General features: G+C 37.4%; 1 protein-coding gene across 1 annotated transcript; it reads left to right on the plus strand.

The window, feature by feature from the left end:
* Positions 1–971: 971 nt before the first annotated feature.
* LOC306946949 (protein FRA10AC1) lies at positions 972–23,340 on the plus strand (the record flags this gene model as incomplete). Its single annotated transcript, XM_079536094.1, has 14 exons — positions 972–1,004; positions 5,039–5,115; positions 7,407–7,499; positions 7,585–7,630; positions 9,858–9,934; positions 10,574–10,657; positions 11,140–11,224; positions 16,823–16,868; positions 18,615–18,728; positions 19,718–19,760; positions 20,755–20,879; positions 21,492–21,530; positions 22,778–22,862; positions 23,298–23,340. The coding sequence occupies 14 exons, from the start codon at positions 972–974 to the stop codon at positions 23,338–23,340; spliced, it is 990 nt and encodes a 329-aa protein (XP_079392220.1).
* Positions 23,341–25,358: the final 2,018 nt, after the last annotated feature.

Here is a 25,358-nt window from a genome sequence, read left to right on the forward strand (position 1 = left end):
ATAGTCTGAGTGCATAACAGCAACTCCCTACAACAGCTGTTTTCTTTGGTAACAATGAGTACTTCAATTTTTATAAGTTCCCTGTGGGAAGTGAATTAAGACTCCGGGAATCAATAGCACAGTTGGAAATTCTGATCCATTCCAGCACAAAGCACCGGCGATGGACTGAAGCGTTCCTGACCTCAGCAGTCAGAACGCTGGCTCAGGTACGGTGTGTGCTAACGCTCTGTGGCACAGCACCAGCTCCCCGACAGCTGCTTGCTGCATCTGATGCTTTAACGGTGGAGACTGCCATCTCCCAGCCAGCTCATCAGAATTTTTAGTTCATACAGCTCCTTCTCCCCATGCAATCTCCACACTTCCCAGCTCCGCCGCCGTCCTTCACGGAAGCCGCCCTTCCCTGCTGCGAGAGGCGGCAGCGAGGCACAGCGCGGCACCTGCGCCCCGCGTCGCTCCGCCGGGCAGCGCATCGCCTGCGGCCGGGCGGCTCTGCCGCCGGGCCGTTCCTCCCTCACACTCCCCGTCGCGGCCGAGGACGTTGCCCCGGCTCCGTCGCCTCTCCCCAAGCGACCCTTTCCTCCGGGCCGCCGCCCCGCTCCTCGCGCCCCGCATCGCGCCGCGAGCCGTTCCCGCCCGCCCCCGGCTCCTCCGGGCGGCACGGCGCCGGGGCTCCGCGCGTCCTACCTTCCCAGAGGCGGAGACCGCCGAGGCCGGCGCCGCGCACCGGGTTCCCGGGCGGGGAGACTCCCCTCGCCCCTATACATGATGAGCGCCTTTCCCCTCCCCGCCCCGTTGCCGCGGCTCGCCCTCCCCCGCCCCGCCGCGCTCCGCCGGTTCTCCGCGCTCCTCCGCCCGGCTGCTCCCGGCGCGGCCCCGCTCCGCCTCTGCCCCGGGTTTCCGGTAGGGGCCCGCGAGCTGAGCTCGGCACAGCAGACGTAGGAGGCGGCTCGCGGCCACAGGCAGCCGCCGCCATGGTGCCCGGCCAGCTGCGCCTCGCCGCGGCCGTAAGTGGGGCCGGGAGGGAGGGACGGAACGGAGGGACGCGAGGGGCGGGCGGCGCGGTGCGGCGGGCAGGCCTCGCTTTGTAGGCCGCCATAGCGGCAGCTGCGCCTCTGCGGGGACGGAGCCGAGCGGTGTGCGAGGCAACTGCGGGGATGTGCCGGGCTGGGCCGGGCGGCTTTCAGGGCCTACAGCTTTGGGTGGCGGTGTTCGGGCCAGCACAGGCCTTCCTCAGCGTCCTCTACACTACGGAAGCACGCAAAGCTCCCTGCTGCTGCTGTTTACGTTTTACTTCTCCTTTTATAGTTCTAAAGCCTTAATACCACTAGTAATAATAAAAACTTTTCAAAGGGGCTGCACTTTATGGGTGGATTTCCTCGTTGTTAGGAGTGTTTACTGTACACTATATACAAATACATTTCGTAATTGCTTTAACACGGAAGAGTGGGTTTGAAGCTAATTGAATTTACTGTTAGTATTTTGGGGGCCTTAAGTCCTCACAGAGTGCTTTGCTGTGAAGCAGGCCCACCCCTGCATGTACCCAGTGTGCAGCCGGGACTGCTCCTTGCAGATCAGTTCTACAGCCCGTGCTTGTGTGGCTCTAGTCTGTGTCCTCCAGTAGTCTGTGTACCCCAAGACGAGCTCCTAGGGCTGGGAGCAGTGCACAGGGCTGAGATGGGCAGCCACCCTCCTCCCACACACCCTTTTTAAATTACGTTTTTATAGTGCCACTTTCAGTTCAGCAGCGTGTCATGATCAGGAGTCAATTATGACGGTTCTACATTATGTCCCTTTTGGCAGTGTGCTCTTACTTCAATGAAAAGGGAGGTTTGAAAAGTGCATCCTTTCCTGCACGCAAATGCCTTCTGCAGATGTGCTACTGGGGAGTCTGCAGTGTCCAGCGTTTGCCATCACCTGCCTGATGCCAGCAGTATGCAGTGCTAGGACACTTACCTTGTTTAAGGTGCTAGTTTCTTAGGAGCCTTAATCTAGTTGGCGTGGTATTTCACTATTAATAAGTCCAAGATGTTGGAATTACTTCATTGTCTGTGATTTATATGCTTTTCTTGTTTGGAAGAAAAAAAAAAAAAAAAAGGTCCAGTGTTAGAACAAAAAATAAAGCACATTAAAATAATCTGTAGCTTTCAGATTTCAGATTCAGATTCATCTTTAGATGAAGTGTTTGGTATTTACCTTGCTTCTTTACTAAAGCTATCATTAGTTTCTGGCAAATTGCGTCAAAGCAGAGGTGATAAGAAAGGTTTTATCAAATAGCAAAAGTGGTTATTTTAAGTTTTGTTGACAGTTTTGCATGACCATAATTACATATGCCTTTCAAAATCTCTTGGGTTAAGCAAAAACTTTGGTATCTGCCTGTCTTTTACTACAATTAACTATGATATGTGTCTTACTTACCTTGGATTGTTGGGTGTTGGGTTGTTTGTTTTTTTTGAAGTAAGAGAGAAAACAGACTTGAAATTTCATGTCAAGCAGTTGTCTGTTTACCCTCTCCTTCCAAAGCAGGAGTCATGTCTGGATGAGATTCTCTGAGGACTTTTATGTTTTCATTCATTCCATTTCTATGTTTTACCTAATATTCAGATTATCTGGAGACCATCCTGAGGTTGACAGGGCTCCCTCATTGTTCGGTTGGGTCACCACAAGTGGCCTCAGTGCTGCTGGAGGTGCTGATATGCAAACCAGCCTCAGCTCAGCAACTGCCTGCTCTACTATTGCCTTCAAGGACTGAGCAGTCCATAAGTATTGGGAGATCAGTCATGGGTGGTTGTTTTTTTTTCACCCTGAATTTGTATTAAACTGTTGGAGTGATATGGAGGAATGGCTGAAGCTGTGAGGGGGTTTTCTGTTGAAAGAACAGCTTCTGAGGACCCAGCCATACCTGTACTTACGTTGGCAATCACAGCTTCCCAAGGCAGCCAGCAGCTCAAGAGCTCCTCTCATCATGATTCCGTTGAAGCTACCTTTTTTTTTTATAAATTTGATTCATTCCTGAAATCAGCTGGGAGCTGATTACTGAGTACATCTGCTTCTTTCCAGCAGCCAGTCATCCAAGGGCAACCACTGCAAATATCCCCTTTTATTTGAGCTTTTCTCATCTTGCCTGTTTTTATACATCGTCTATCTCATGTTGACTTCCATTCACTTTGTGTTGGCTTTAACTTTCTCCTGTTCAAAGTGCAAGGGAAGCTCTCTGTTTTCATCTGGGAAGCATTACATTTGCTGTTTAAAACACTCCTGGATTACTGTGCTGTTTTTAAGATTTAGAGCCCAGGCTTAAAAGTATTTGCTGTACGTACATTTCAGCAAACTCACAATGTAAAGTCAGCCTTTTTAGAGGCCACATAAGCTTTATTAGTGAAGTAGTGCTTTCATTAGTGAAGGGTTGCTGTTAGAAGCAGCCTCAGCTGTGGGAGCTGCTCCTGGGCTGCAGCTTGTTGTGGCACTGCTGGGAGAACTTACCAGCCTTTGCTGCTCTGTTTCCAGTGCATTAGTCCTGGCAACAGCAGCATATTGCAGACAACTACTGCACCTATTGTACACAGGCAAGTGAGTGTGGCTGAATGTGATATTAATAAAAAATTTTTTAAAAAATCTTAAAAATTACTGAACAACCAGTGGTGTGAAAAGGCAGTGTTCTACATACTCTGCGCCATAGAGACCAGTTGTTGCTGTCAGTAGAGGATACGGTTGAGACTCCAGAATGGCATCAGAGGGAGGCATTTGCCTCCAGAAACGACACCTCATCAAACCCATCCTTAAGGGTTTGTTTTTACAGGTTTTATTTTTGTCAGGCTTTTGTCTAGGGAGGAATGTGATTATAGGTAGAGTAGGAATTGACACTGGTTTCTGGGGGTAGGATAATTTGTGACTTGGGTGAGTGGTTTGGTCTGGCTCATGGGTGGTTTCACAGAATCACAGAATTGTAGGGGTTGGAAGGGACCTCCAGAGATCATCGAGTCCAACCCCCCTGCCAAAGCAGGTTCCCTACACCAGGTCACACAAGTAGGTGTCCAGGCAGGTCTTGAACATCTCCAGAGAAGGAGACTCCACAACCCCCCTGGGCAGCCTGTTCCAGTGCTCCGTCACCCTCACCGTAAAGAAGTTCTTGCGCACATTTGTGCAGAACTTCCTATGCTGCAGTTTCTGGCTGTTTCCCCTTGTCCTGTCTCCACACACTGCTGAAAAGAGTCTGGACACAACCTTCTGCAGCTGGGCAACTGGAAGGAAGTGGCTTAATCCATTGTTTCCTGAAATAATTGGGTGTGTAGCTGTATGCTGAAAAGCAGAGATGACAGATCTGGGCTTTAGCCAGTGCTTATTCACTTGATGGCATTAAAATATGGTGTATGTGCGTGTGTATTATATGTATCTGTATATATACATATAAACATACTAACTAGTAATAGTTCAAAAATATATAGAAGACATTTTATTCCATGGTTTGAATGTTTTGCCTATTAAGCTGTACATTTTTGCAAGCATCTTGTTTTGTTTTTTGATTATTTCAATCAGCTTTCCAGTTTTTTGTGTAAGAACTAATGATCTAAATTATTGTACCACAACCCAAGAACCCTTATTTTTCATCTTTGTTTATTAATGTGGGCACATCATTTTCTGTCATCTAGCCCTCTGAAAAAAGTAGTTTTTGGAGGAAAAAACTCACCTATTTGTGTACAAGGGAGGTGGTTTGAAAGTAAAGACCAGGAATGTTCTATTATCATTTTATTATCTGCATCTGTGAAGATTAAGTATGGAAATACATGCATATTAATTATTTGTAAAGTGATTTTTTGACCGACTGACTGACCGTGAGAAACCATAGTTCCTTTGTCCTACACCATTTGTTCTGCCTTATATGTTGGATTTGATTTGGTGTAGATATACATGCAAATTTGCACTTGTGTACTGCATGTCTTTCTCTTATTCATGTGTGATATGCAGTACTGATCTCTAGTTATGCTGCATCCATACTGCTCTACCAGGTGTTTTGACTGCATTGCCATTTATTTGTTGACAGGCACGTGGCCATGGCGGCTATGATTCTGATTTTAGTGATGAGGAGAATGGAGAGAAGTCTGTGCAAAAGACTAAAAGGTAATGTAAAATGAAGTTAATGCTTTATTTTGTACTAATGAGCTGTTACTGTATAGGAGATAATGCTGTGGTATGTAAAGTCTGGTGTTGAAATGATTTTTGAGAAATCAGTCTCAGATTTGTGCATCTGCTCATGCCATGCTTGCCAGAGTACGTTGTCTCCCTTGGACAAATGATTAAGATCTGTTCTGTCGTGTCCATCTGGTGTCTGTATGCCTTTCAGTTCTTGGAGCGCTGTGTTTCATTTTCTGAGCATTAGTATCGACTGCTGGTGTTTGGCTTCTTCTTTCATTTTGCTGCAGATCCATCAGGAAACGTGAAGCTGTTGGGAGAGCAAGGCAAAAAGGCCAATTGGCAGCAGGCATTGTAGATAGAAAGCACCAACTTGGAGGAAGTAAAGAACTGATGGCATTTGTTTTGGGGTTGGGATAGATTTTATTTTCTTCTTAGTTGTTCGTACGGTGCTGTATTTTGGATTTGTGATGAAAATAGTGCTGAAAACACACTGATGTTTTAGTTGTTGCAAAGTGGTGCTTGCATTGAGTCATGGACTTCTCTGCTTCTCATACAGTCCTGCCAGTGAGGGACTGGGGGGGCACGAGGTGCTGGAAGGGGACACAGTCAGGACAGCTGGCCCCAGCTGACCGAAGGGATGTCCAGTACCATATGGCACCATGCTCAGTATCAAAAGCTGGGGAAAAAAGGAGGAAGGGAGGATGTTCTGCAGTCTGATATGTCTTCCTAAGTAACCATTGTGAATGATGGAGTATTGCTTTCTTGGAAATGGCTAAAATCTGACTACCAATAGGAAGCAATGAATGAATTCCTTATCTCGATCTCTTTACATATGTACCTTTTGCCTCACCTGTTAAACAGCCTTTATCTCAATTTCTGCGTTTTCTCACTTTTACCTTTCCTATTCTTTCCTCCACTTTGGATAGAAGTGAGCAACAGTGTGAGCAGATTTTTATTTCTGTGTTTATTTTACTTTGGCACCATAATCCTTTGACATTTTCCGCACCCTTCTGAACATTCTGTCTGAATTTTACAAATATATTTTTTATCCCCTTTTTTGTCTTGTTCTTGCTTTGTTTATTGAACTTTATTTAAGAAGGCTTTCTGGAAACTTTCCTAGAACTCTTGAGTGTTTTCCGTTATAGTAAAATTGAAAGAGTCTTTTTTGTAGTGTTTGACTGCATTTGTGGGGGGAAAATATCGGTGTTTTAGTCGTTAGAATCATAGAACAGAAACAGTGACTGGTTGGTTTTTTTTCAGCTTTGGTTTTCGTTACCGTTCCACTGCCTAAGTGGAATATTAACTTACCATCAGGAGCCTTTCAAACATACCATCATTACCCTCATTGTGGCACTCTACTGCTGATTCCCAGTAGGGCTCTCGTGTGTTCGCTGCTATGTGTGCGTCTTTTTCTTGCTCTATGATGACATTATTTTTCACTTGGAAGAAAACGATAGTCTTAAGTTTTCTTTGAATTGCTGTTTTATGGAGACTCCTTACGGGATTTTTGTACCTATAGGTCCTTTTGAGCAAATGAAATCCTTAGCTCCTGGAGTCTTATATCCCGTAGTTTGAAATAGAAATTCTCTGGCTCACTGTCTACAGGTTTCTGACTTCCTTTCTTTCTGCCATCTGCTAATAATGGAAAAATCTTTTTTCTTCACCTCTTCTGAGGAAAGAAACTAAATATACCTCCTACTAAGCTAAAAGTGCATCTCTTTACATTTAAACTTTTTATTATTTTCTTGAATTTTGAAAATATTTTTAAGTGCTCACTGATAAGTATGGTTCACAACATGGTACTTACTTAAGTTTTAAATCAGAGATTCTCATGATGTCTTAAGAGAAGCAGAGAAGTTTAATGAAGTGCTGAGATGCATGAAAGGATGGGATAGGGTTACTAATGTTCAGTCTTAATCAACAAGCATATTTTTCTTCCTTTTTCTACTTAGCTCTGCAACCTAGATTTATACAGGGCTTGAAACGTAGAGTGAAATTTAAAAAAATCTTGTTTTGTTGTAGTTCTATGGTAATAATGTTGATAAAGTACGAATTGTTGATGATTTTCTTTTAACTGTAAGCAAATGCCTTTGCATCTTTGTTCTCCAAATGAAGTAAAGTCTAATCTGATGTTGATTCTGAGGTCTCGTTTTATTCATGTAGAAATGAACATAGTAGCTTTTGTTACTCAAGTTGCTCAAGTTTTCTATATGGTATGCTATTTCTTTTGACAGGTTGTGACTGAACTTTCTTTCCTTTTCCCTCTCTATCTTTAGCACGAAAGAAGATAGCCTTCTGGTAAAGCCATTCCAAAAACCAAAACAGGTCAAGGTTGCTCACAGGCAATTTGCTGCTGAAGAATGGGACAGGTATTTTTTATCTATTGCACTGGTGAGGCTTTTTTCCTTCATGTAAAGGTAACTTTCGCTGAAATGTATTTGTTATTATTAACAGAGAAGAAGCAAGGAAGAGAAGATTTCACCTGATATCGATGGATGCAGTATCCTTTCATTTAATTTTTCTTCGAGTTTGAAAATCTGTTTTGTCAAAATAGTTGAATTTGTCAGTTTTTATAGTTGCAAGTGCAGCACCAGATACTAAGTAGTTAAGTTACTCAAATAAGCTTAAGTTATTCAAATTAGCTTATTTTTGTTACTGAGATCTCTCTGAGAATGCCTTTACTCAGTAGACTACTCGGAGAACTCAGTATTTCTACAGTTTCGATATGCTAAGTTACCTTGTTTGAGACTAAGTTGTTATTTTACTTAGATCAACACAAATGCACTTTTGCTCTTTCAGTTGAGTTAATACAGAGTATAATTCTGTATGAGGCTGCCGACATCTATGGGCAAATACATTTCCACTGGAAGTCCAAAAATTGCATCAACAAATTCAGAAGTCTGTGCAAAATAGCATAGTCTCAGGCAGATTCTACAGATGCCCTAATGTAAGCTTGTTTAATATAATGTCTACTTCTATTTTAGTTTTTTTAATCTCTTAATCATATTTCATGCGACTATTTATGCATTTTTAAAGCTACTGCTTCATTTAGATTATAACCTTTCTCTTTTTATTTAGCTTTCACCTGGGGCACATATTAAAATAATTACAATGTGTGTACAAAAGGCATGACGTGCTGTACTCCTTAAAAGAAGTTGTGTAGCTTTCAGATTCATGTTTTGATCAAGTGTTTGATATTTACCTTACACAAGGCATACTTAGTTTCTGTCAAATTTAATCGAAGCAAGTGATATGAACGGCTTTATCAAATAGTGAAAGTACTTAATTTAAATGTTGTTGACAGTTTTGCATTACTGTTCCCACATAGGCTTTTAAAAAAATCTCTTAGCTTGAGCACACAACCATTGTATCTGCCTATCTTTTACAACAATTAAATATGAAATACATTTTACTTATCTTGGGTTGCTGTCGTTATGTTTTGACTGACCATATTTCAAATGCTGTCCATTCCTTGCTTGTTTTAAATAGCTACTCTCCAATGACAAAAGTCAATAATAGGAAAATAATGTTAGCCCTCCATTTTTATGTGACCAGGGGCTGCATAAACCAAGCCGTCTAGTGTCACAGACGTATCCCAATCAGTCCACCTGGCACTGTAGCTAGCCATTAATCACAGAGAAGCCCATGTTTCCTGGAGTTCACTATAAAGCTAATTGTGTAGAAACTCTTAAAAGGTTCTGCTTATGTTTTTGAGTGTTTCCTATCTAAGACCTTTACTGTTTTTTTTCTTTTAACTCCTGGTAACTCATATAAGCACACAAAATAGTATGTTGTATTTAATGTGGTTTTTTGCAGAAGAACACCTTTTCTACTTGTTTAAGGAACAAATTCCTTTTGGTTGTGGAGGAAAGGAAAAAGAAAACATGCATACTGAAGTTAAATTAACATTTTTAAGGCCTTTGGAAAATAAGATGTTTTCTCCACTGAAGTATATATGGGAAAACAGTAGGTTGATACTAATTGGTTTTTTTCACACAATGTAATATTTGCCTGCCTGTGTACAAGGAGGTAATGCGTTTTGTAACTTTTTGTTTCAGAAACTTTATAGTAGTGGAAGAATAGAATATAGAAGAAAATATTTTTGAATAGCCATCTCTAATGTGAAGATGCTTATTTTCCAAATAAATAGTTATGTATTTTTGCTCATGTCATGGTGCAGAATAGGTACAAAATAGGTTTCAAATCATGTTTCTGAGGCCCAGGTTAAAAAAAAAAAAAAAAAAAAGTTTCCTGTGGTTCTCATCTGAAAAACTAAAGTAAATAGCTTTTATTTGTATTTTATGGTATAAAATAAATTCTACCCTACTCATGTTTATAATACAAAGTACAAGCTTGTATTAAAATTGAAACCGCAGTACTAAGAAGTTATGTGCAAATCGCAGCTGAAGATTGAAACCAGCTTCTATGCACATGCTCATAGAGCATCTTTGGAGAACAGTTTTATAAAGTTCTGGCAGCTGACTAAGGTTTTACAGAGGAAATTGCCTTAAAGTCCTGCATTTGGAAAGTAGCTCCTGTAAGAGGTTATTGGGTGAAAATTGCTAATTAATTCTCTTGTTTCTGGAAATTACCGAACAGTTTTTGGGGAACAAAAAAATGCTTTCTGTTCAGAATATTGAAAGTTTTAATTGTTCATTTAGTTGCAAACTGATAGTGAAGTAAAAGAATGTAAGTACTGAAACAGATTCCTTAATTGCTTTATTCAGTATTCGAGACATAGAAAGTTAGTGAATGACTACATTTTGTACTATGGTGGGAAAATGGAGGATTTCCGACGTTCTGGGTAAGCAGTATTTCCCCTCATGTCCTCAGGGTCCCTCTGATATGCAAAGCAGTTAAATTATAACTTTGAGGGAGATAAGAAATGTGTGTCTCAAATTACTAATTTGTTTGGTCCCAAGTAGTAACTACATTCCTTGCAAATATCCAGAGCGCAGAACTGCTTTGTTTCACTTTGTATCATTATTTTTATGTAAGAACTTAACCATAAGCTGAATTATTCTTGTTTTGTTATGTAAACAGAAAGATGACAGGTGAACATTAGTTGAAGGTACATTGAGAAATATCTGGCAGTATTTTCAAGTTATCAGTGTGGAGTATTTTTGAAATGTGCTAAATTGCTGTCAGTTGTCCACTATAGTGATGTCCTTCTGTAGAGCTGCCTGTAACTGCCTTCTGACATAACTGTCTTAAAAGAAAAGTATCGTCAGACAGGATCATGCCATCTGCAGTTTCCGTGGCCATTTGCCACCGGGAAGTTTCCATTTGGGAAAAACGAATTGTTTAATAGTTTTATTCCACAGCAATGCATTCACGTATGCTGTGAGATGGAGATAAAAAATACGAGATACTGGTATTTACCAAATTAGTATGTGGCTAACTTTTCATTGGTATGTTGTACTGAAATAATGTTCTTTTACAGCGAGAATGACAAGACGGATCTCGATGTTATAAGAGAAAACCATAGATTCCTGTGGAGAGAAGATGATGAAGCAGACATGAATTGGTACCTGGAGCTATTACATAAAACAGTAATTTTAGATCACTTTGTACCAAGTTTGTAGTGTCTTCTGTTAATTAGGGATTGCTGTGCATACTTAGTGATCGTCCTTTGATCTTTAATGCACTTAAAAATGGAAGAACTTTAGGAGACATAGTAGTATCAATCAGTGACGAAATTAGTTGATGACAGAAAGAACTGAAAATTATTTGTGCATTCTCTGAGGGCCAAATGACTCTTCTGAGTATCCTGAAGGAAGCCTCTTTGAAAAAAAGTAATTTAATCTGGGCTGTGGATGTATTTTGGATGCATTTTTCCACTGTTGTGAAATTTCTTCTTTTGTCAAAGAGTATATTTCTTTTGCATTTCTAGCTCTGCAACTTGTGTTCTTCAGATGAAACCATATGTATTTTTCTTGCTTAAAGTCATCAAAATGTAAAATGAATTGTATTCTATATTTAATTTTAAAAAACCCAAACTTTTTACAGGGAGAAGAGGCTTGCAAAGAAGTATTATGATAAATTATTCAAAGAATACTGTATAGCAGATCTCAGTAGATACAAAGAGAACAAGGTACATTTGATTATTGTAAATCGTAGTTTTTAAGCCTGCTTTTTTTTTTCCTACAACACTGTATGTTGTGAAACCAGAATTTTAGTACCCTTTCCCTAGAAAGAGAGTTGTGAGAAACTGTGAAGTTACTTAATAAGCAGCAGCAGTTTTGAATCTGAGCATTGTCACTGCCCCAGAAATGTGCTTTTGTGGGAATAGAAGCATTTCTGTATAACAGTTTTTTGTGAAGAGATACATTGTGTGTAAGCAAGGCAGAAAATGAGGGGTTAGGGAGAGAAGGCAAGAGAGGTTTGGCTAGAGAGAAGAGTTCAAGAAAGCCTAAAAAAACCCCATAGTGTTACTGTTTTTCTTGCTGTTGTTGTGGTTTGTTTTTTTTTAAATTCTAAAAAGAGAGTTCTGTACTTGAATGCTGTCTTAAACAGTTTTGCATATGTGTGTTCTAAGGCAGTGTCTCTTGCTGCTTGTCTTTTTCTGTTTATGGAAACAGGATTTGTATTTTCTTTGTAAGTAAATAGAATTTCTGAAGAGAAACAGATGATTTCCAAGACCCTTTTTTCTTCTTAACCAAAGCAGCCATTATTGTTTCTAATTTTTTAGCTAATGTCTTAGTCAAAAGGAGTATATGCATTTTGTATTGTGAATTTACGAACTACTTCTGAACTCAAGTGCATATTGGTGTTGTTAACACATAGTAACAGCCAAGCCCTGCAAATGGTGTCTAGGTAAAGCTCTTTGAGACTATTTATAGTATAGAAAATTACATTTGCTCGTAAATATTTGCAAGGGCTGAGTTTAAACTATAATATTAGGCCAAAAAAATCACAGCCCTCTGAAAAAAAGTTGAACGGAAGAAATGCAAATATCAAATGAAGATTAATAAAAATGAGAAAGTAATAATGCTGCAGATGCCTTCCTTCCTTTTTTTTTTTAACAAGTAAACTTCATTTTATTTTCCTGTACTTGTCTCATATCCCTCAGTGTTTACACCACTCCTAACCTGAGATTCCCTTGAGCTTGCTTACAGATTTTGTTTCTTTCCTTGCTTTGCCAAGTTTCCATATGTTCACTGTCTTCTGTGGGAAACTGTTTTGCCCTAGTTTCCTATTTTGTGTGAATAGTATTCCTTTGTCAGACTTCAGATGGGACTGTCCTAACTGTGAGGTCGCTCTGAATATCTGTGTATGCTAAAAAGTCATTATTCAACAGTCTTGGAATTTTTATTTCAGCATAACTCTGATATATCATGTAATTCATTCTGTTACTTTCTGTTATGCTTTCTGTCATCAAATATGTTGTGATCACACTGGAGTCTTTTCTCCAGATCATTCTCTTTTGTTGATTTATCCATGCCCCTGTTTGGTACAGAGGAATGCCAAAGCAGGCTTATTTCTTGGAAGTCAGAAATAGGCTGCTGATCGGTTCCCATTCACACCAGTGGAATGCAGGCTGTGCTTTCAGATTTTTTTCTGCCTTGATTCTTTTTTTGTCTTTTCTAGAAATTGAAGTCAGCTATCTTTAGCTGCTCATACTTTCAGTTTTGCAGTGTTGGTGGTGAGAGGTGCAGGCTGGGTAGCAAGCTTCTCAGCTGGTCAACTTCTCATGTCATAGTTGATGATGCTTTATATCCTGTTAGATAAAGGTAAAGTAAAGTTGAAGATAAGGGTTTGTTTTGGTTTTTTTTAACGTGTGTGTTTTTTATCCATCTATAAAAAGCTCTTATCAAAAGACAGAGATTGAAACTGGCCCACCTATTCCATCTGTCTTTTCACAATAATTATTTGCTACTACCCAAAATCTTATAGCTGCCTAATTCTTCTCCGACTTACATGTTAAGATTGTAGTTAAGATCTCATTTAGAACTTTCCATCTGAGAAAACCAATTCAGTTTTCCTAAATAGTGGATAATAAGAGCCAGTTCCATAGCACACTGCTGAGGTCTGAGAAATCAGCACTTGCGTGTTTTCAAAATCAGAAGCTCAAAAGCAGACAATGAAAAAGCCCTCATCTTCTGTGTAGGACTTCATAAAACTGAAACCCTTTGTTAAAGGAAGCTATATCATGCTGGGTTCAATAGCCTGAGATGGGGAGACCTCTGCAGCACATGCACTCAGGTTCCAGCAGTAATGAGGCTGAAAACATATTCCTGTTAGGTGCACACACAGAGCACAGACGTATATGTGTAATAATAATGTATTATTATATGTGTATAATATGCATACAGAATCAGCCACACAGGTCAAGACACAGAAAAGCATTCGTGTGAGCAGTGTCATTCTGCTGCTTATCCTTATGTTATCCTACACTCTTTCTTCCCCAGATCTTATAAATTCATCCCTGCCTTTGGTTCCTCCCCTAAATATCCCATAATAAATCCTCTGCCGTGTCTCATTTTTTTGTGTGTGTGTGTGTCATCTTCATCTTCACTTTTAATGAGCAATGCCAAGATGGTCTTCTGGTATGAGGCTACCTGTAGATGCTGGAAGAGTATGCTCTGACAACTCTTGTGTTGGTGTGCTTGTTACTCCTTGTATTTTCCCTGGATGCAAGTTACTTAAGGTCAAGATTTGTTTGTACCTTTGAGCTTCTTGTCTGCAAGCTTTGATGCTGATAAATGACCATCTGTATTGTCAGATATTTTAGCTCTGTTGACAGTTTTGCTATGCAGTAAGGGAGAGTGCTCAGCATGTAAGTTTGACTTCGTTAGGCATTAGGCTAGAAATGTTCTTTCTCTTAGCCTTATTTTCCCAAAAGGAATCTTATTCGCTGTGTTTGTGCTTTGTTTTATAGATCGACAGATTGAAATGTCTGCCATTTGATAAGAAATGAGATCAACCTGACACCCAGTCGTTAGACAGAATAGTTTATTCTTTTATGTTGGTTTTTTTCCTGATCATTTTCAGATTTCTAGGCCAACTTGTCTTCCATTTGGTAATACACTCACTTTTGTCCCTGTCAGCAAGGAAAGCTTTTATGGGAAAAGAAAAATACTTAAAATGTCTATGATGTTTTTCCACCATTTTGTTTAAATTTATACCTTTCTTCTTTTCTAAAAGAGGTGACTCTGGACATGTTAGTTGTTTACAACTAACAATAAATAAACAATAAATATTATGCAAGCAGTCCATAATTAATTTGAGAAATTTACTGTTCATGGATATTAAAAGATCTTTCACATCTTTAGAAACTATCTACTTTTTAAGTTAGTCATTTGATAGTCCTGTAAAATCCAAAATCCATTTTGGAGTTAGTCTACTTAGTCTTCTTCTTTTTAGAGGAATAGCTCATTTTAAATTTTGTTGAATGCATTTATCAAAGAATAGGCAACATGACTGCTGATGATGGTTCTGTTTTCCTTTGTTTTACAGGCTGACTATTCAAGAACCTATCTTTAATTTTCCTATATTAATTTAATCTGTTTCTGGTATTTTAGCCTGGAGGGTTATGCTTGTTGCATAGTTCTGATTTCATTGATTTTTTTAATTTCTTTTTTTTTTTTTTCAGTCTTTTTCCCTCTGTCATTTTCCATTAATTGATGAAAGAATGATAGGCAAACACTAAATAGCAGATGAGGACATGTTTCATCCTGGCCGTGTATATATGCTGGGTTTCTGGTAGCACAGGTGATTCTGGCTCCCTCCTTTCTTATATTGCAACCTCTCCTTTTTTTTTCTTTTTCTTTTTCTTTTTTTTTCTTGATACTATTGCAGAAATACTCTGTAAGGATATCAGCAGATATATGTCATAATGGGTCATGTTGGGACTGTGAGGAAAGTCTGCTTCAGTAGCTAAAGTGTGTATAGATAACTATCTGTGTAAATGGGGAAGTGGCAGAGGAACAATGAGAAAACATTTTACTTTTTATATACTGCAGCACACACATGCAAAATTGGTGCCCAAGTATTGCTGATGCTTAAATGTGCAATATTTTTAAATGCAGCACAAGCTTTTCAGAATTGCAGTACCCTTAATCACTATAGACCAAGTGTTAAACCTGTTTTTCGTCATAAATTCTATATTTACAATTGTACTTTGCATTGTTTTTTCATCAAATTGTTCAGCACAGTTCTTTTTCCTTAAAATTGATTAATTTTTGTTTGACTGAAGTGCGAGTGGTTTAACTGGTACTTTAGAACACACTGCAGATTGTAGAGCAGTACAAGCACAGCCTGATCCAGCCGTAGCAAATGGACATTATCACAATATGACAGCAGTACCTGATCGTCTCCTCTGTTTCGTTTGTTTTGTTATGTGAAACTAGGAACTATGAAAGTTTATACTCCTAAAACCAATTCTGAAATTAGTGGACAGATTTCAAGAGGCAAATAATGATTGGTGCTTGTATTTTTAGCTTTCTTAAACATAGCTGCGTAATACCGTACCTTATTTTGCCTTTCTGCTCAGTTCTTCAATTTTAGTTATCACTTATCAGCCATATTCTTAAGAGCCAGAACAATTCTTACTCCATTTTTCCAGTGTTCTTTGAAACATGTACTACTTCTCACATGAGAACTCCGTACTGCTGCCCTACAGATGAAGAATTATTATGGTTTATTTAAAAACAAAACAAAAAAAAACAAACAAAAAAACTACATAGATCAATAGATGTCTGGACTTAATTAGATATTTAAAAAAAAACATAAAATCAAGCAATTATATTACAGAATGCATGCCATAGCATCTAGGAAAATGCACATTTGTGTGGGTTCAGTCTTTGAGTGCCTCAAGAGCAGCATCATATTCCAAACAGCAACTTGGAACACAGGTTCAAAGGTCTTTATGGCCATGTGTATACCTCTCTAATTTTAGAAACCTTCTCCCCACAGTTTGCCTCCTTCCAAGTTTTAACATGAAGTTCAGAATCTTCCATGCCTTGCTTACAGATCAGGAGAGCAGGAATTTTATTTCTGACTTGATATACTCCAAGTGTATGACTTTTAAATGAAATACCAGATAAGCCTTTTTGGATGAGCTGCACGGCACTGAGTTTTGTCCTTTCTTTACTTGTTAGTGAAAAGAGACTTGTTTTTTTGAGGCTGTTCTCGCTCCCTTTTGTCTTTGATCTTCTCACTGGATTATGTGGCACTTAGAGAGAGAATGAAGCAGATTCTACTGGAAAGCAAAAATAGTAGCTGGGTTTTCTTCAGGTGAAGTTTTTTGCAATGTAGAAGGATATGTAAGTTAATTTTTGCTTTTGTTGTAGTCTTAGGATGTGAAGTGTGACCCATGGATTTGTAGTCGTGTGTCTTTTCAGTATTCTAGTGATGGTCTTATTTTTTAGTGTGCACAGAATTGCAATGAAGTATCTGGTAAAGCCATCCAGCCTGTCCCAATTTCCTATTTGTTCTTCTACGTGCTACGAAGTCTTTTAGAAAGTTGTTCAGAATTAAACAGCATCTACTGGAATGTCAGTTATATGAGTAAGTTTAGATCCTTCTGCAAGCAGAAGCAGAGAGATACTTTTAATTAACAGATAAATGAAATTTTAATAAGCACAATTTAATGAATGAAGCACATGCAGAATATCAGTTACTGAAATTAGTCTTTATATTACTGAAATTGTTGACTATTCACAACTAATTTTCATTCTTACCTTAACAGTTTGGATTTAGATGGAGACATGAGAAGGAAGTAATTTCAGGAAAAGGTAATCCTCCCTTTCATTTTATATTAAATTTCACTGTGGCTATTGCTTTTATTGCTTCTTTTCAGCATAATTTTGTTTGACTGTATTCGACAATTTATACTAATAAGTGTATCAAATGGTAATAAATCAATGTAGCTTTTAACTTCTCTGTTCTCCGTAGCTCTAGCAAGCATACTGATCTACATAAAGAAAAATTCTACATCAAGAAAAATGATAACTTTCAGAGTAAACTGGTTCTGAAAGCTTCAGTGAGAATTGTTATCATGTCTTCCAGTCCCATCTCTAAATCAGTGACTTATTCTTGCTGATTCTCTAAGGGAGCTCATTTCAGTGGTCCCCATTTCAGTGCTGTGGGGCACAAACTTTCAAGTAACTGAACAAGCAAGTAAATTATACGAATATAGTGCTGTTCCTGTGGTAGGATGCTCGTACACTTGTGCAGTTTTCGGCAGTCATGTATGCACGTGTGAGAAAAATGAATGCTGTGACCCTGTGGATTGGAAAAGATCAGTGAACTAATGAACTGGTCATGGGAAGCTGCCGCTTGCTGTGGGTCGCAGCACTGAGCGGCGTTGCCTCCCGCCACGGGGGGGCACAAGAGCCTCGCGCTGCCTGGCGTGCCAGTTGAAGCGGTCACTTTGGAAGGACGTGGCTAATGCCTTCCTGTGCTCTTCCCTCCAATAAACGAGTAATAGAAATTGCTTTAATTGAAGTGTAGCAAAACTTTAATACCTTGCCTTAATCTGATCGGCTGTGAATGGATGGTGATTCACATTTTAAAAAAGGAATGTGTGTGCTAAATTTAGCTGGGACAGTAATAGTGGTGCTGAGAACCTCTGGGTTATAGTTTGAAGGCAGTGTATGGTTGTGTATGTTTGATTACTTTGCTTTCCATAGTATGTAAGCTGTGTAAGCATGACATGTAAAGTCATGTATAAATGATTGCAGATGGTATAGGTTCCTGATAACCACACCTTCCACAGTGTCAAACGTATTTAATGTTTATGAATTCGAAGCTTACAGTGTGAGTGTTGTTTTATTTGGTTCAAGTGTTACAGTGCAAGTGGTTTTGTGTTGCAGAACTGAAATATCTGAGGACACTGGCAGTCCATTAGTTAGAAGCTTAAGGAGAATGTTCCCAGGTTAATCGTTTCACACGGTCCTGCTTGTGAGCCTATTAATGTAGATCCTTATTGCGCGCTCTGCAGACAAATTAGTCTTCTGCAAAGTGAATGTATGAATCTCTATTAATGCAGTGTGGGGAATTCGGTGATGTAAACAACATTGACTGTGTGTATATTGTTTTAAAACTAGTGTTGTGTTTAATATAATAAACCCAAGAAAGTATTTCAAGCTATTGCATGCTTTTTCACAGACTTGGCTTTCTTTTTTTAAGTATTGTATTTCCTCTTCCTAAAAGTAAAATGTTTATGGAAAGTCAGTAGAATACAAGTTGCTAGGTTAACTTGTAGGTTAATAAAAGTATGGGCATCTTTGTGCATCAAATGGTTTGATGTCACTAGAAATCTGTGTCTAAATTGCAACTTCTTTGCAAGGATGCAATATTGGATGAGCATGATTGTTTTGTCACTTTGTATCAGTTATTGTGTCTTCAGATTTAATTTTAGCTCTGGACTTTTTTCTTTGAAAAAAAGTAAGAAGCAAAAGCTGAGCAAAACCAGAAATCCTAAACTTATTCACATTAATCACTGAACCATGTTTGTTTTTTTTTAATCTTTATAAAAGGTCAGTTTTCTTGTGGAAATAAACACTGTGATGGCAAAGAAGGCCTGAAAAGCTGGGAGGTGAATTTTGGTTACGTTGAACATGGTGAAAAGAGGAATGCACTTGTGAAACTGAGTAAGTCTGAAAAAGTTTACATATCCTTAAAAGAAGACAAATATCTTGAAAAGCTGTGGAATTAGACCCAGTTTTGATGAGAACAGTTCATGCAAAGTGGAAAATAAGCTTCAGAGTAGCGATCATTTAGTGAGAAGTAGTATATTATAGTGGTCTTGACTTAGCAAGATTGGCTACTATTGTTATTTATAACAGAGTAGTTGAGCACCTCATCATGTATCGTTCTTGATGTGGTAAAATTAGAATAACATGATAAACTGTGTTGTATACAAGCATGTCCAATTTTAATGGACAATAATGAATTGCAAGGAAAGTTTAATCATATTCATTGTTTAATCAATTATGTGGCTTAGAAGTTTTTGGGGCTTAGGAATAGTAAAGTTTATGCACATCTTCAGCTCAACTGATTTTATTTTTCATTGTTATGTTTTCTTCCAAAAGTTTAGCTTTTGGAGGAAATTTTGATAAATTACTTCTTTTTTTATTAATGCTTCTTGAGTGGGATTTTCTTATTCAGTATATTTTACAATGTTCATCAGGTAATTAAACTTACAACAATTTACACGGTTTTTCTGTGAAAAAGAGGCTTTTGTGCACAAAACACTCCAAGGTGGCAGCACTTGGTTGCTGGCGAAGCTCTCAGAGATTTGTGGATCTTCAGTGTAAGTGTAGAACAATTTGATCTGTCCACGAAGATCCATGGAATTTGATGTCTGTACATGAGAAGCACTGATATTTTTTTAAAAGAATTGTCAGTGCTAAACCTGTAATCTTTCTCCAGGTTCAGTAAAATCTAGGGTTGTACTGTAAATATTTATTGTGCTATTTTTCTTAACCATGCCTACAATTACATTGGAATTCAGTTTTGTAGGAAAATCTACTCAGATTGGAAAATAGTGTTGTATCTAGTTTTATGTGTTTACTGTCAAGTTTTGTTAGTTGTGCTCATCAGACACGTGACTGTGATGTTCTCATTCTCTCTTTTTCAGGACTATGTCCAGAGTGTTCTTATAAACTAAACTTTCATCACAGGTAATGAAGTATTTTGGAAATATGAGGGTTTAATTATTAATAGGCTCTGTTTTGGAGTACGTATGAAGGCATTATCCTGTCACCATTGAGAGTTAGGTATTTTTGTGCTAATAAAATTATGAAACTCACCAAACAAGAGGAATCCTCCAAATAAGTTTCCTTGGGTTACTTTCATCCCAATGGTTATTTTTCTTTTCTGAAAGTTTTTGCAAAGCATTGTAATTTTTCATTTTCTGTCTTACTCTGTTTAAGAGCTGGAAAGCTTTTCCTTTCCTAAACAATAGGATGGCGTGTCTAGATGTGTATGTCTCTGAAAGTTAATCTATTTTAAATAGTAATTTGTACTCAATTTCATAGTAGTGCTGTGCAGGTATGTATTAAATAACGGAGATTTGTTTATCTTGCTTCTCTTTGGAACTAAGATAACAAAACCTCTTGAATTCAGAACAAACATAATTAAGCATATTTTCTCTTTGTCAGCTTCAAAGCTTAACATAGAAATAGTTTTCCTGACTTTTATGTAAGCAAACAGGAAAAAGTGGCTTAGGTTCATAGAGTAAGCCTACGTTTGTAAGTTGAAAATAAAAATACATGTGTTCTCGGTTTGTAGCATGTTCTTAGCCTTGAGATTCTCCTTCCTCAGTTTTTATTGCTACTAAATATTAAGAAAAAAATAAAAAATCCATATTACTTCTGTTTTGCTCATTTCATATATACAAGATCACTTGTTACATAAAAAACAATCAATATAAATTTAGCACCTTATATGATTATTTGCTTTATTGCTTGACTGCCAATTCACTGTTTTCCTTGTCTACATCAGAGTTGCTTTAACAGCTTTAGTATTTCCTGTCCTTTATGTTCAGCTGTGGAGCTCTAATACTGCTATAGCAGTTTTCATTTTTAGCTTAAAAATTTAAATAGTGACAAGTTTAAGAATTTAAGTTTCAGAAATGTAGCTTTTTTTTTTTTTTTTTTTTTTTTTTTTTTTAAGGAGGAAAGAAGTCAAAGCAAGCAAGAAAAGAGGCACACCTGTACGGAACTCTGAACAACCAAAAATTAAGAAGGCAAAATTGTCTCATTCAAGAAAAAAGAAGTCAAAAAAAAAGACACATGGAGGTAAACACAAATTTTAAACCTTGAATTTTGAAAATATTCCAAAAAAGTTAGTTGAATATTAATTTTACCATATGTAGATAACATATGTAAATATGTAGCTGTTTCCACACTGTATAATGTAGGTGGTCAAAAAGGTAATTTTTTTTTAACCTAAGAAAAGATAAATCTCTTACATTTTATAGAGAGCAATAGCCATGTGAAAAACATTTATTGCAACAAAAAATTGTCCAAGTCTTGGGCATTTCATTAGATTGTACATTGTCCAAGGATTGGAAGTTGTATACTGTGAACAGTTCTGAAGTATTGGAATTCCTTAAGACTTTGGAGTTGAAAACCTTTTGGAAATGTAAGATAACCTTTTTGCACTACAGATCTTTGGATAACTTATTTGAGCTCAAACAGGTGACCTTTCAACTCATGAAAAAAAAATGTTTTTGCTTCAGTGTTTACTTTCTTTTTTTGAATGTATGGTGTGTGTATGCATGTGCAACATGTTTATGTGTAATTTATTGTGATAGATGTATCCTTTGTAAACACTGTAAGATAAACACTGTAAGATAAAAGATAAAACCAAGATAAGCTCACTGTTTTTTAAATGCTGTTTATTTCTAGATGAGGTTTCTTCAGAAGATTCAGATACTTCTGATAAAGGTAAAGTGTTTGAATATCTTCTGAATCTTGTTATATTTGATAAGGTGGTAAGAAAACTATGTTGAAAACAAGCAGAAATAGATGGGTCAGCATAATTACTTTGAAGTCTTGGAGGAAAACTAATGGACTTTGAGAAGAAAATGTTTTAAATTTAAGCAAGGAAGAAAATTGTGGGTGGATAATAAAATGAAAATACTCATAAAAATAAGGGTCTAGGTTGTTCCAGGAAAGAGTAGACGGTGCAACTATATGGTACACAAATATGTGCTATGTAAAGAACTTTTCTAATTAGTAACTACTACTATTACTTTTACTGAACAACACAAATAAGTGTTCAACTCAAAATGTTAATAGGAGAGCACTGGGAGAAGAAACTATGCCAAATAAATTCTAGGCTTTAGCCTGAGTCTTTTGCAGCTACCACTATTACTGTCTCAGAGACCCATTGCAGATAGATGTGCTGAGTCTCAGTGACTCTGTAGGCAGTGGTTATCTTGCCTATATCTCAGTAATTCCAGTCCCTACTTCTTTTTAAGATGAAATAAGCCTCATCTTTTGGACATCTTAATTTTTGTTGCAGACTCTTTGGAAAGATCTGAGTGTTTCTGTTGATGCTCTGTTGTGTCATATACTTTTGAGAATGGCCTGTACAGATGCAGGAAGACCCAAATCAGTTTTCTGCTGACTCAAGTCATGCCCAAATTCTGTATAGAAAGTTTTTAGTTTTTTAAGTCAAGAGATTTCTAATAATGAGATTTTAATTTTCTTTTCTACCCTTCTCTATAGTTGTATGGAACAGTTAGGCACTAATTGATGGTTTGTTGCAATTTCACTGATAAGCTAAGGTTGATGAAAGTTGTTCTTCAAGTAGAAAGTAAAGTCACTGATTCATTGAACATCACGAGTTTCTATATTGTAATACAAATATATTGTAATTCTGGGTTTGTGATTATGAAGCTTTAATTTTATGAACAAAGTGCAGTGCAGCCTCTGTGTCAAGATCAGCATTCTGACATGATTGTTGCTATGTTTGGCCAAAGTATCAGTTTAATGGTGTCTAAAAGTCTTCTTGATGTTGTATTGAGTAAGATTGGCAAATGTTTTAGTTTTTGCATCATGCAATATTAATCATGTTATTTATCATCAGGATTACAATGAAATGTTTCTCCTAGCCAACAACTATTAAAAAAAAAATTGCTGAATTCTTTCAAAATATATTAGTTAAGCACTCTGAATTTTTTTAACAGATTCAGATAACAGTGATGCACAAGATGGTCCTTCAGATGCTGATTTTTGGAAAGGTCCTCTGCAAGAAACAGATGAAAAATCACGGTTAGTTTGAACAACCAGTAAGCTTTTGACTTGTAGACATATTGTGACCATTCAGAACTGCAAAGGCAGAGGCTTTTCCTGAGTATTTTAATGATAGTCTAACATCTAAAGTTGCTTTAAATCTCCTATATATGAACCTAAGAATATTGTTATGTTTTTTGGTTTGTTTTTTTTTTTAACTGGACATATATACAATACCAGAGGAGAAACCTTTATCAAGCAGCTATCTTACCATCTCTGTCTTATCCTGTGCTTGCATCCTATTAACCAGTAAATCTTAACAGTCAACTCATTCTGTTGCACAAAAAAAGAAATGTGATGGGCATGCGAATGTAGTGAATAAGTAAAACTTATGTATACCAGGTACATACTTTAACCAGAAATCTGCTAAATTTTGTTATCTCCTTGACATATTTCTATTTTTTTTTTTTACAGAGAGGAAGAGTTTGATGAATATTTTCAGGACTTGTTTCTCTGAAACTTGACATTGATGGGGTTTGATTTTTGTTGTTATTGCTGTGAATTGTCAAGATAAGTGTTTGGAAATCCAGTTGTAAGTAGGGACCAGAGACCTCTTCCCAACAGCATGCCTTTTCTACAGTCACTCCATATGGACCGTCTGAGTGAATTGTCTCTGCAGAAGGCTTCAGGGCTGAAAGTTTTCTTTTTTTCCTTTGTTTTTGGGGGGTAGGCCTGTATGCTCATGCAATACAAGAAATGTACTCAGGAAGTACAAGCTAAAGGTATGTGACAAGGTAACATAAAAGTAGGAAGAATATAGAAAAATAAGAACATACTTTATTCTCAGTGCACCACAGGAGATGGCTGTTCTTTATTCTATCCCAAATTTCAGCTACTGCCAGATTATTTCAGATGATTATATTATTAGTTTAAAAACATATACTTCAAAATACTTGTACTTATAATTTATTGAACTATAGTTAATAGCTTTAAATGTATTAGTTGTGTAGACTTTAATATTAAGATATGAATCTGTGTGGTTGCAGATACTGTTAGAGAAGTTCACTTTAGTCAAGCATGTATTTTGCTTGGAATTTAAGTAAACCATATCTGAAATGTCTCTGGTCTTCCTTAAAAAGCTACGTTCATTATGACCATGGTTTAAATTTCAGTTATGATATGTTGTGACTGATAATTCCACTCATTAATAAAAATCTGAATTGTTCTCAATGTTGTTGACATCTTTGATTTAATAAATAAATAATGTGGCTTGCCACTAGACATGTACACGTGGCTTGTATGTTATCTGTGGTTTCTGATCTCCTTAGCATTGACTGAATGCTAATCCTTCTTTAACGTGTAATCCTGAACATACAAGTAAAGAATGTATAGTGTTTGAGAAACTTACTGGATTCATCTTCATTTTCAAATGCAGCACAATACAAAACATTCTTTACTGTATGTTTCTAAAGAAATATTCTGCTTATGTATAGGTATGGCAGACATTTTCAGATTAAAATTACTTTGGATATAAAGGACAAACTTTTTTGAATTAAGTGTTCATGTAAAACAAGCTGAGGAAAGTTAATGTAGAAAATATATCTTTATAAATGCTTTCTACTGTAGATACATTTATAGAATGTATTTATAATTATTTTTTTGGTAATGTAACAACAGGGACAGTTGCAGTGTAATTACGAATATTTTACATGTACTCAATGAGTAGAGAGCTTTATTTACAAGTATTTATTAACATAATTAATTTTAAGCAGTTTGTGCTTACATAATAGATGACAGTACAAGGACATATTTAGGATGTCCTTGAGCAACAAATAAATGTAGCCTTGCATGAAGGCTTCTTTAGGTAAGAAGGTGGATTTAAAGGTTAATTCTCTGTCATCTTGCAAGCTTGGTTGAGAGCCAAATCCAATCTGCAGCAATCTGCTTACATGTATGCAACTTGCCTTAACGAGTTTTGTTGAAAGTTGCTGTAAGTATTGTATATTAAGTGTGTGTTCTGGGTTAACTAGCTCTGCTTTGAGTCTTCAGAATATGTTTATAAAGTGGTACAGAATACATATTAAATACATCATTTAATACAGTATGAATAAAGTTACATGATCAAACGACTTTGGAATAGCTTTCTTTTGTATCTACATGAAATACAGGAAATAATACACGATATCCAGTTTTATGTCATAACCAAGTTTGCATAAAATACTTGGCCCATTTGTAAAGAAGGACGTAATCAGTGGGAAACTGTGTGGATTCCTTTTAATTTTGAGTGATATGCATGTATCTATCTTCATTGCATTCTTAGAAAGGTATATAATATAATTAATTTTTCAGTCCTCCCTTCTCTTGATGCTGAGGGCTCTTCAGAGGAAAAAAATGAAAGTGTATGATTCTGCTTTGTTTAAAGTGGGGAGAAAAGTGTTAGGATTGGGTCTCCTTGTAAAACTTGTTTGTTACAGGAGTCATTTCTGACCTCCGGATTCTCTTAGGTTTGGAATTGGTTCCACTGAATGTTCAGAT

The sequence above is a fragment of the Tetrao urogallus genome (assembly GCF_951394365.1).
Source record: "Tetrao urogallus genome assembly, chromosome: 5".
NCBI lineage: Eukaryota > Metazoa > Chordata > Aves > Galliformes > Phasianidae > Tetrao > Tetrao urogallus.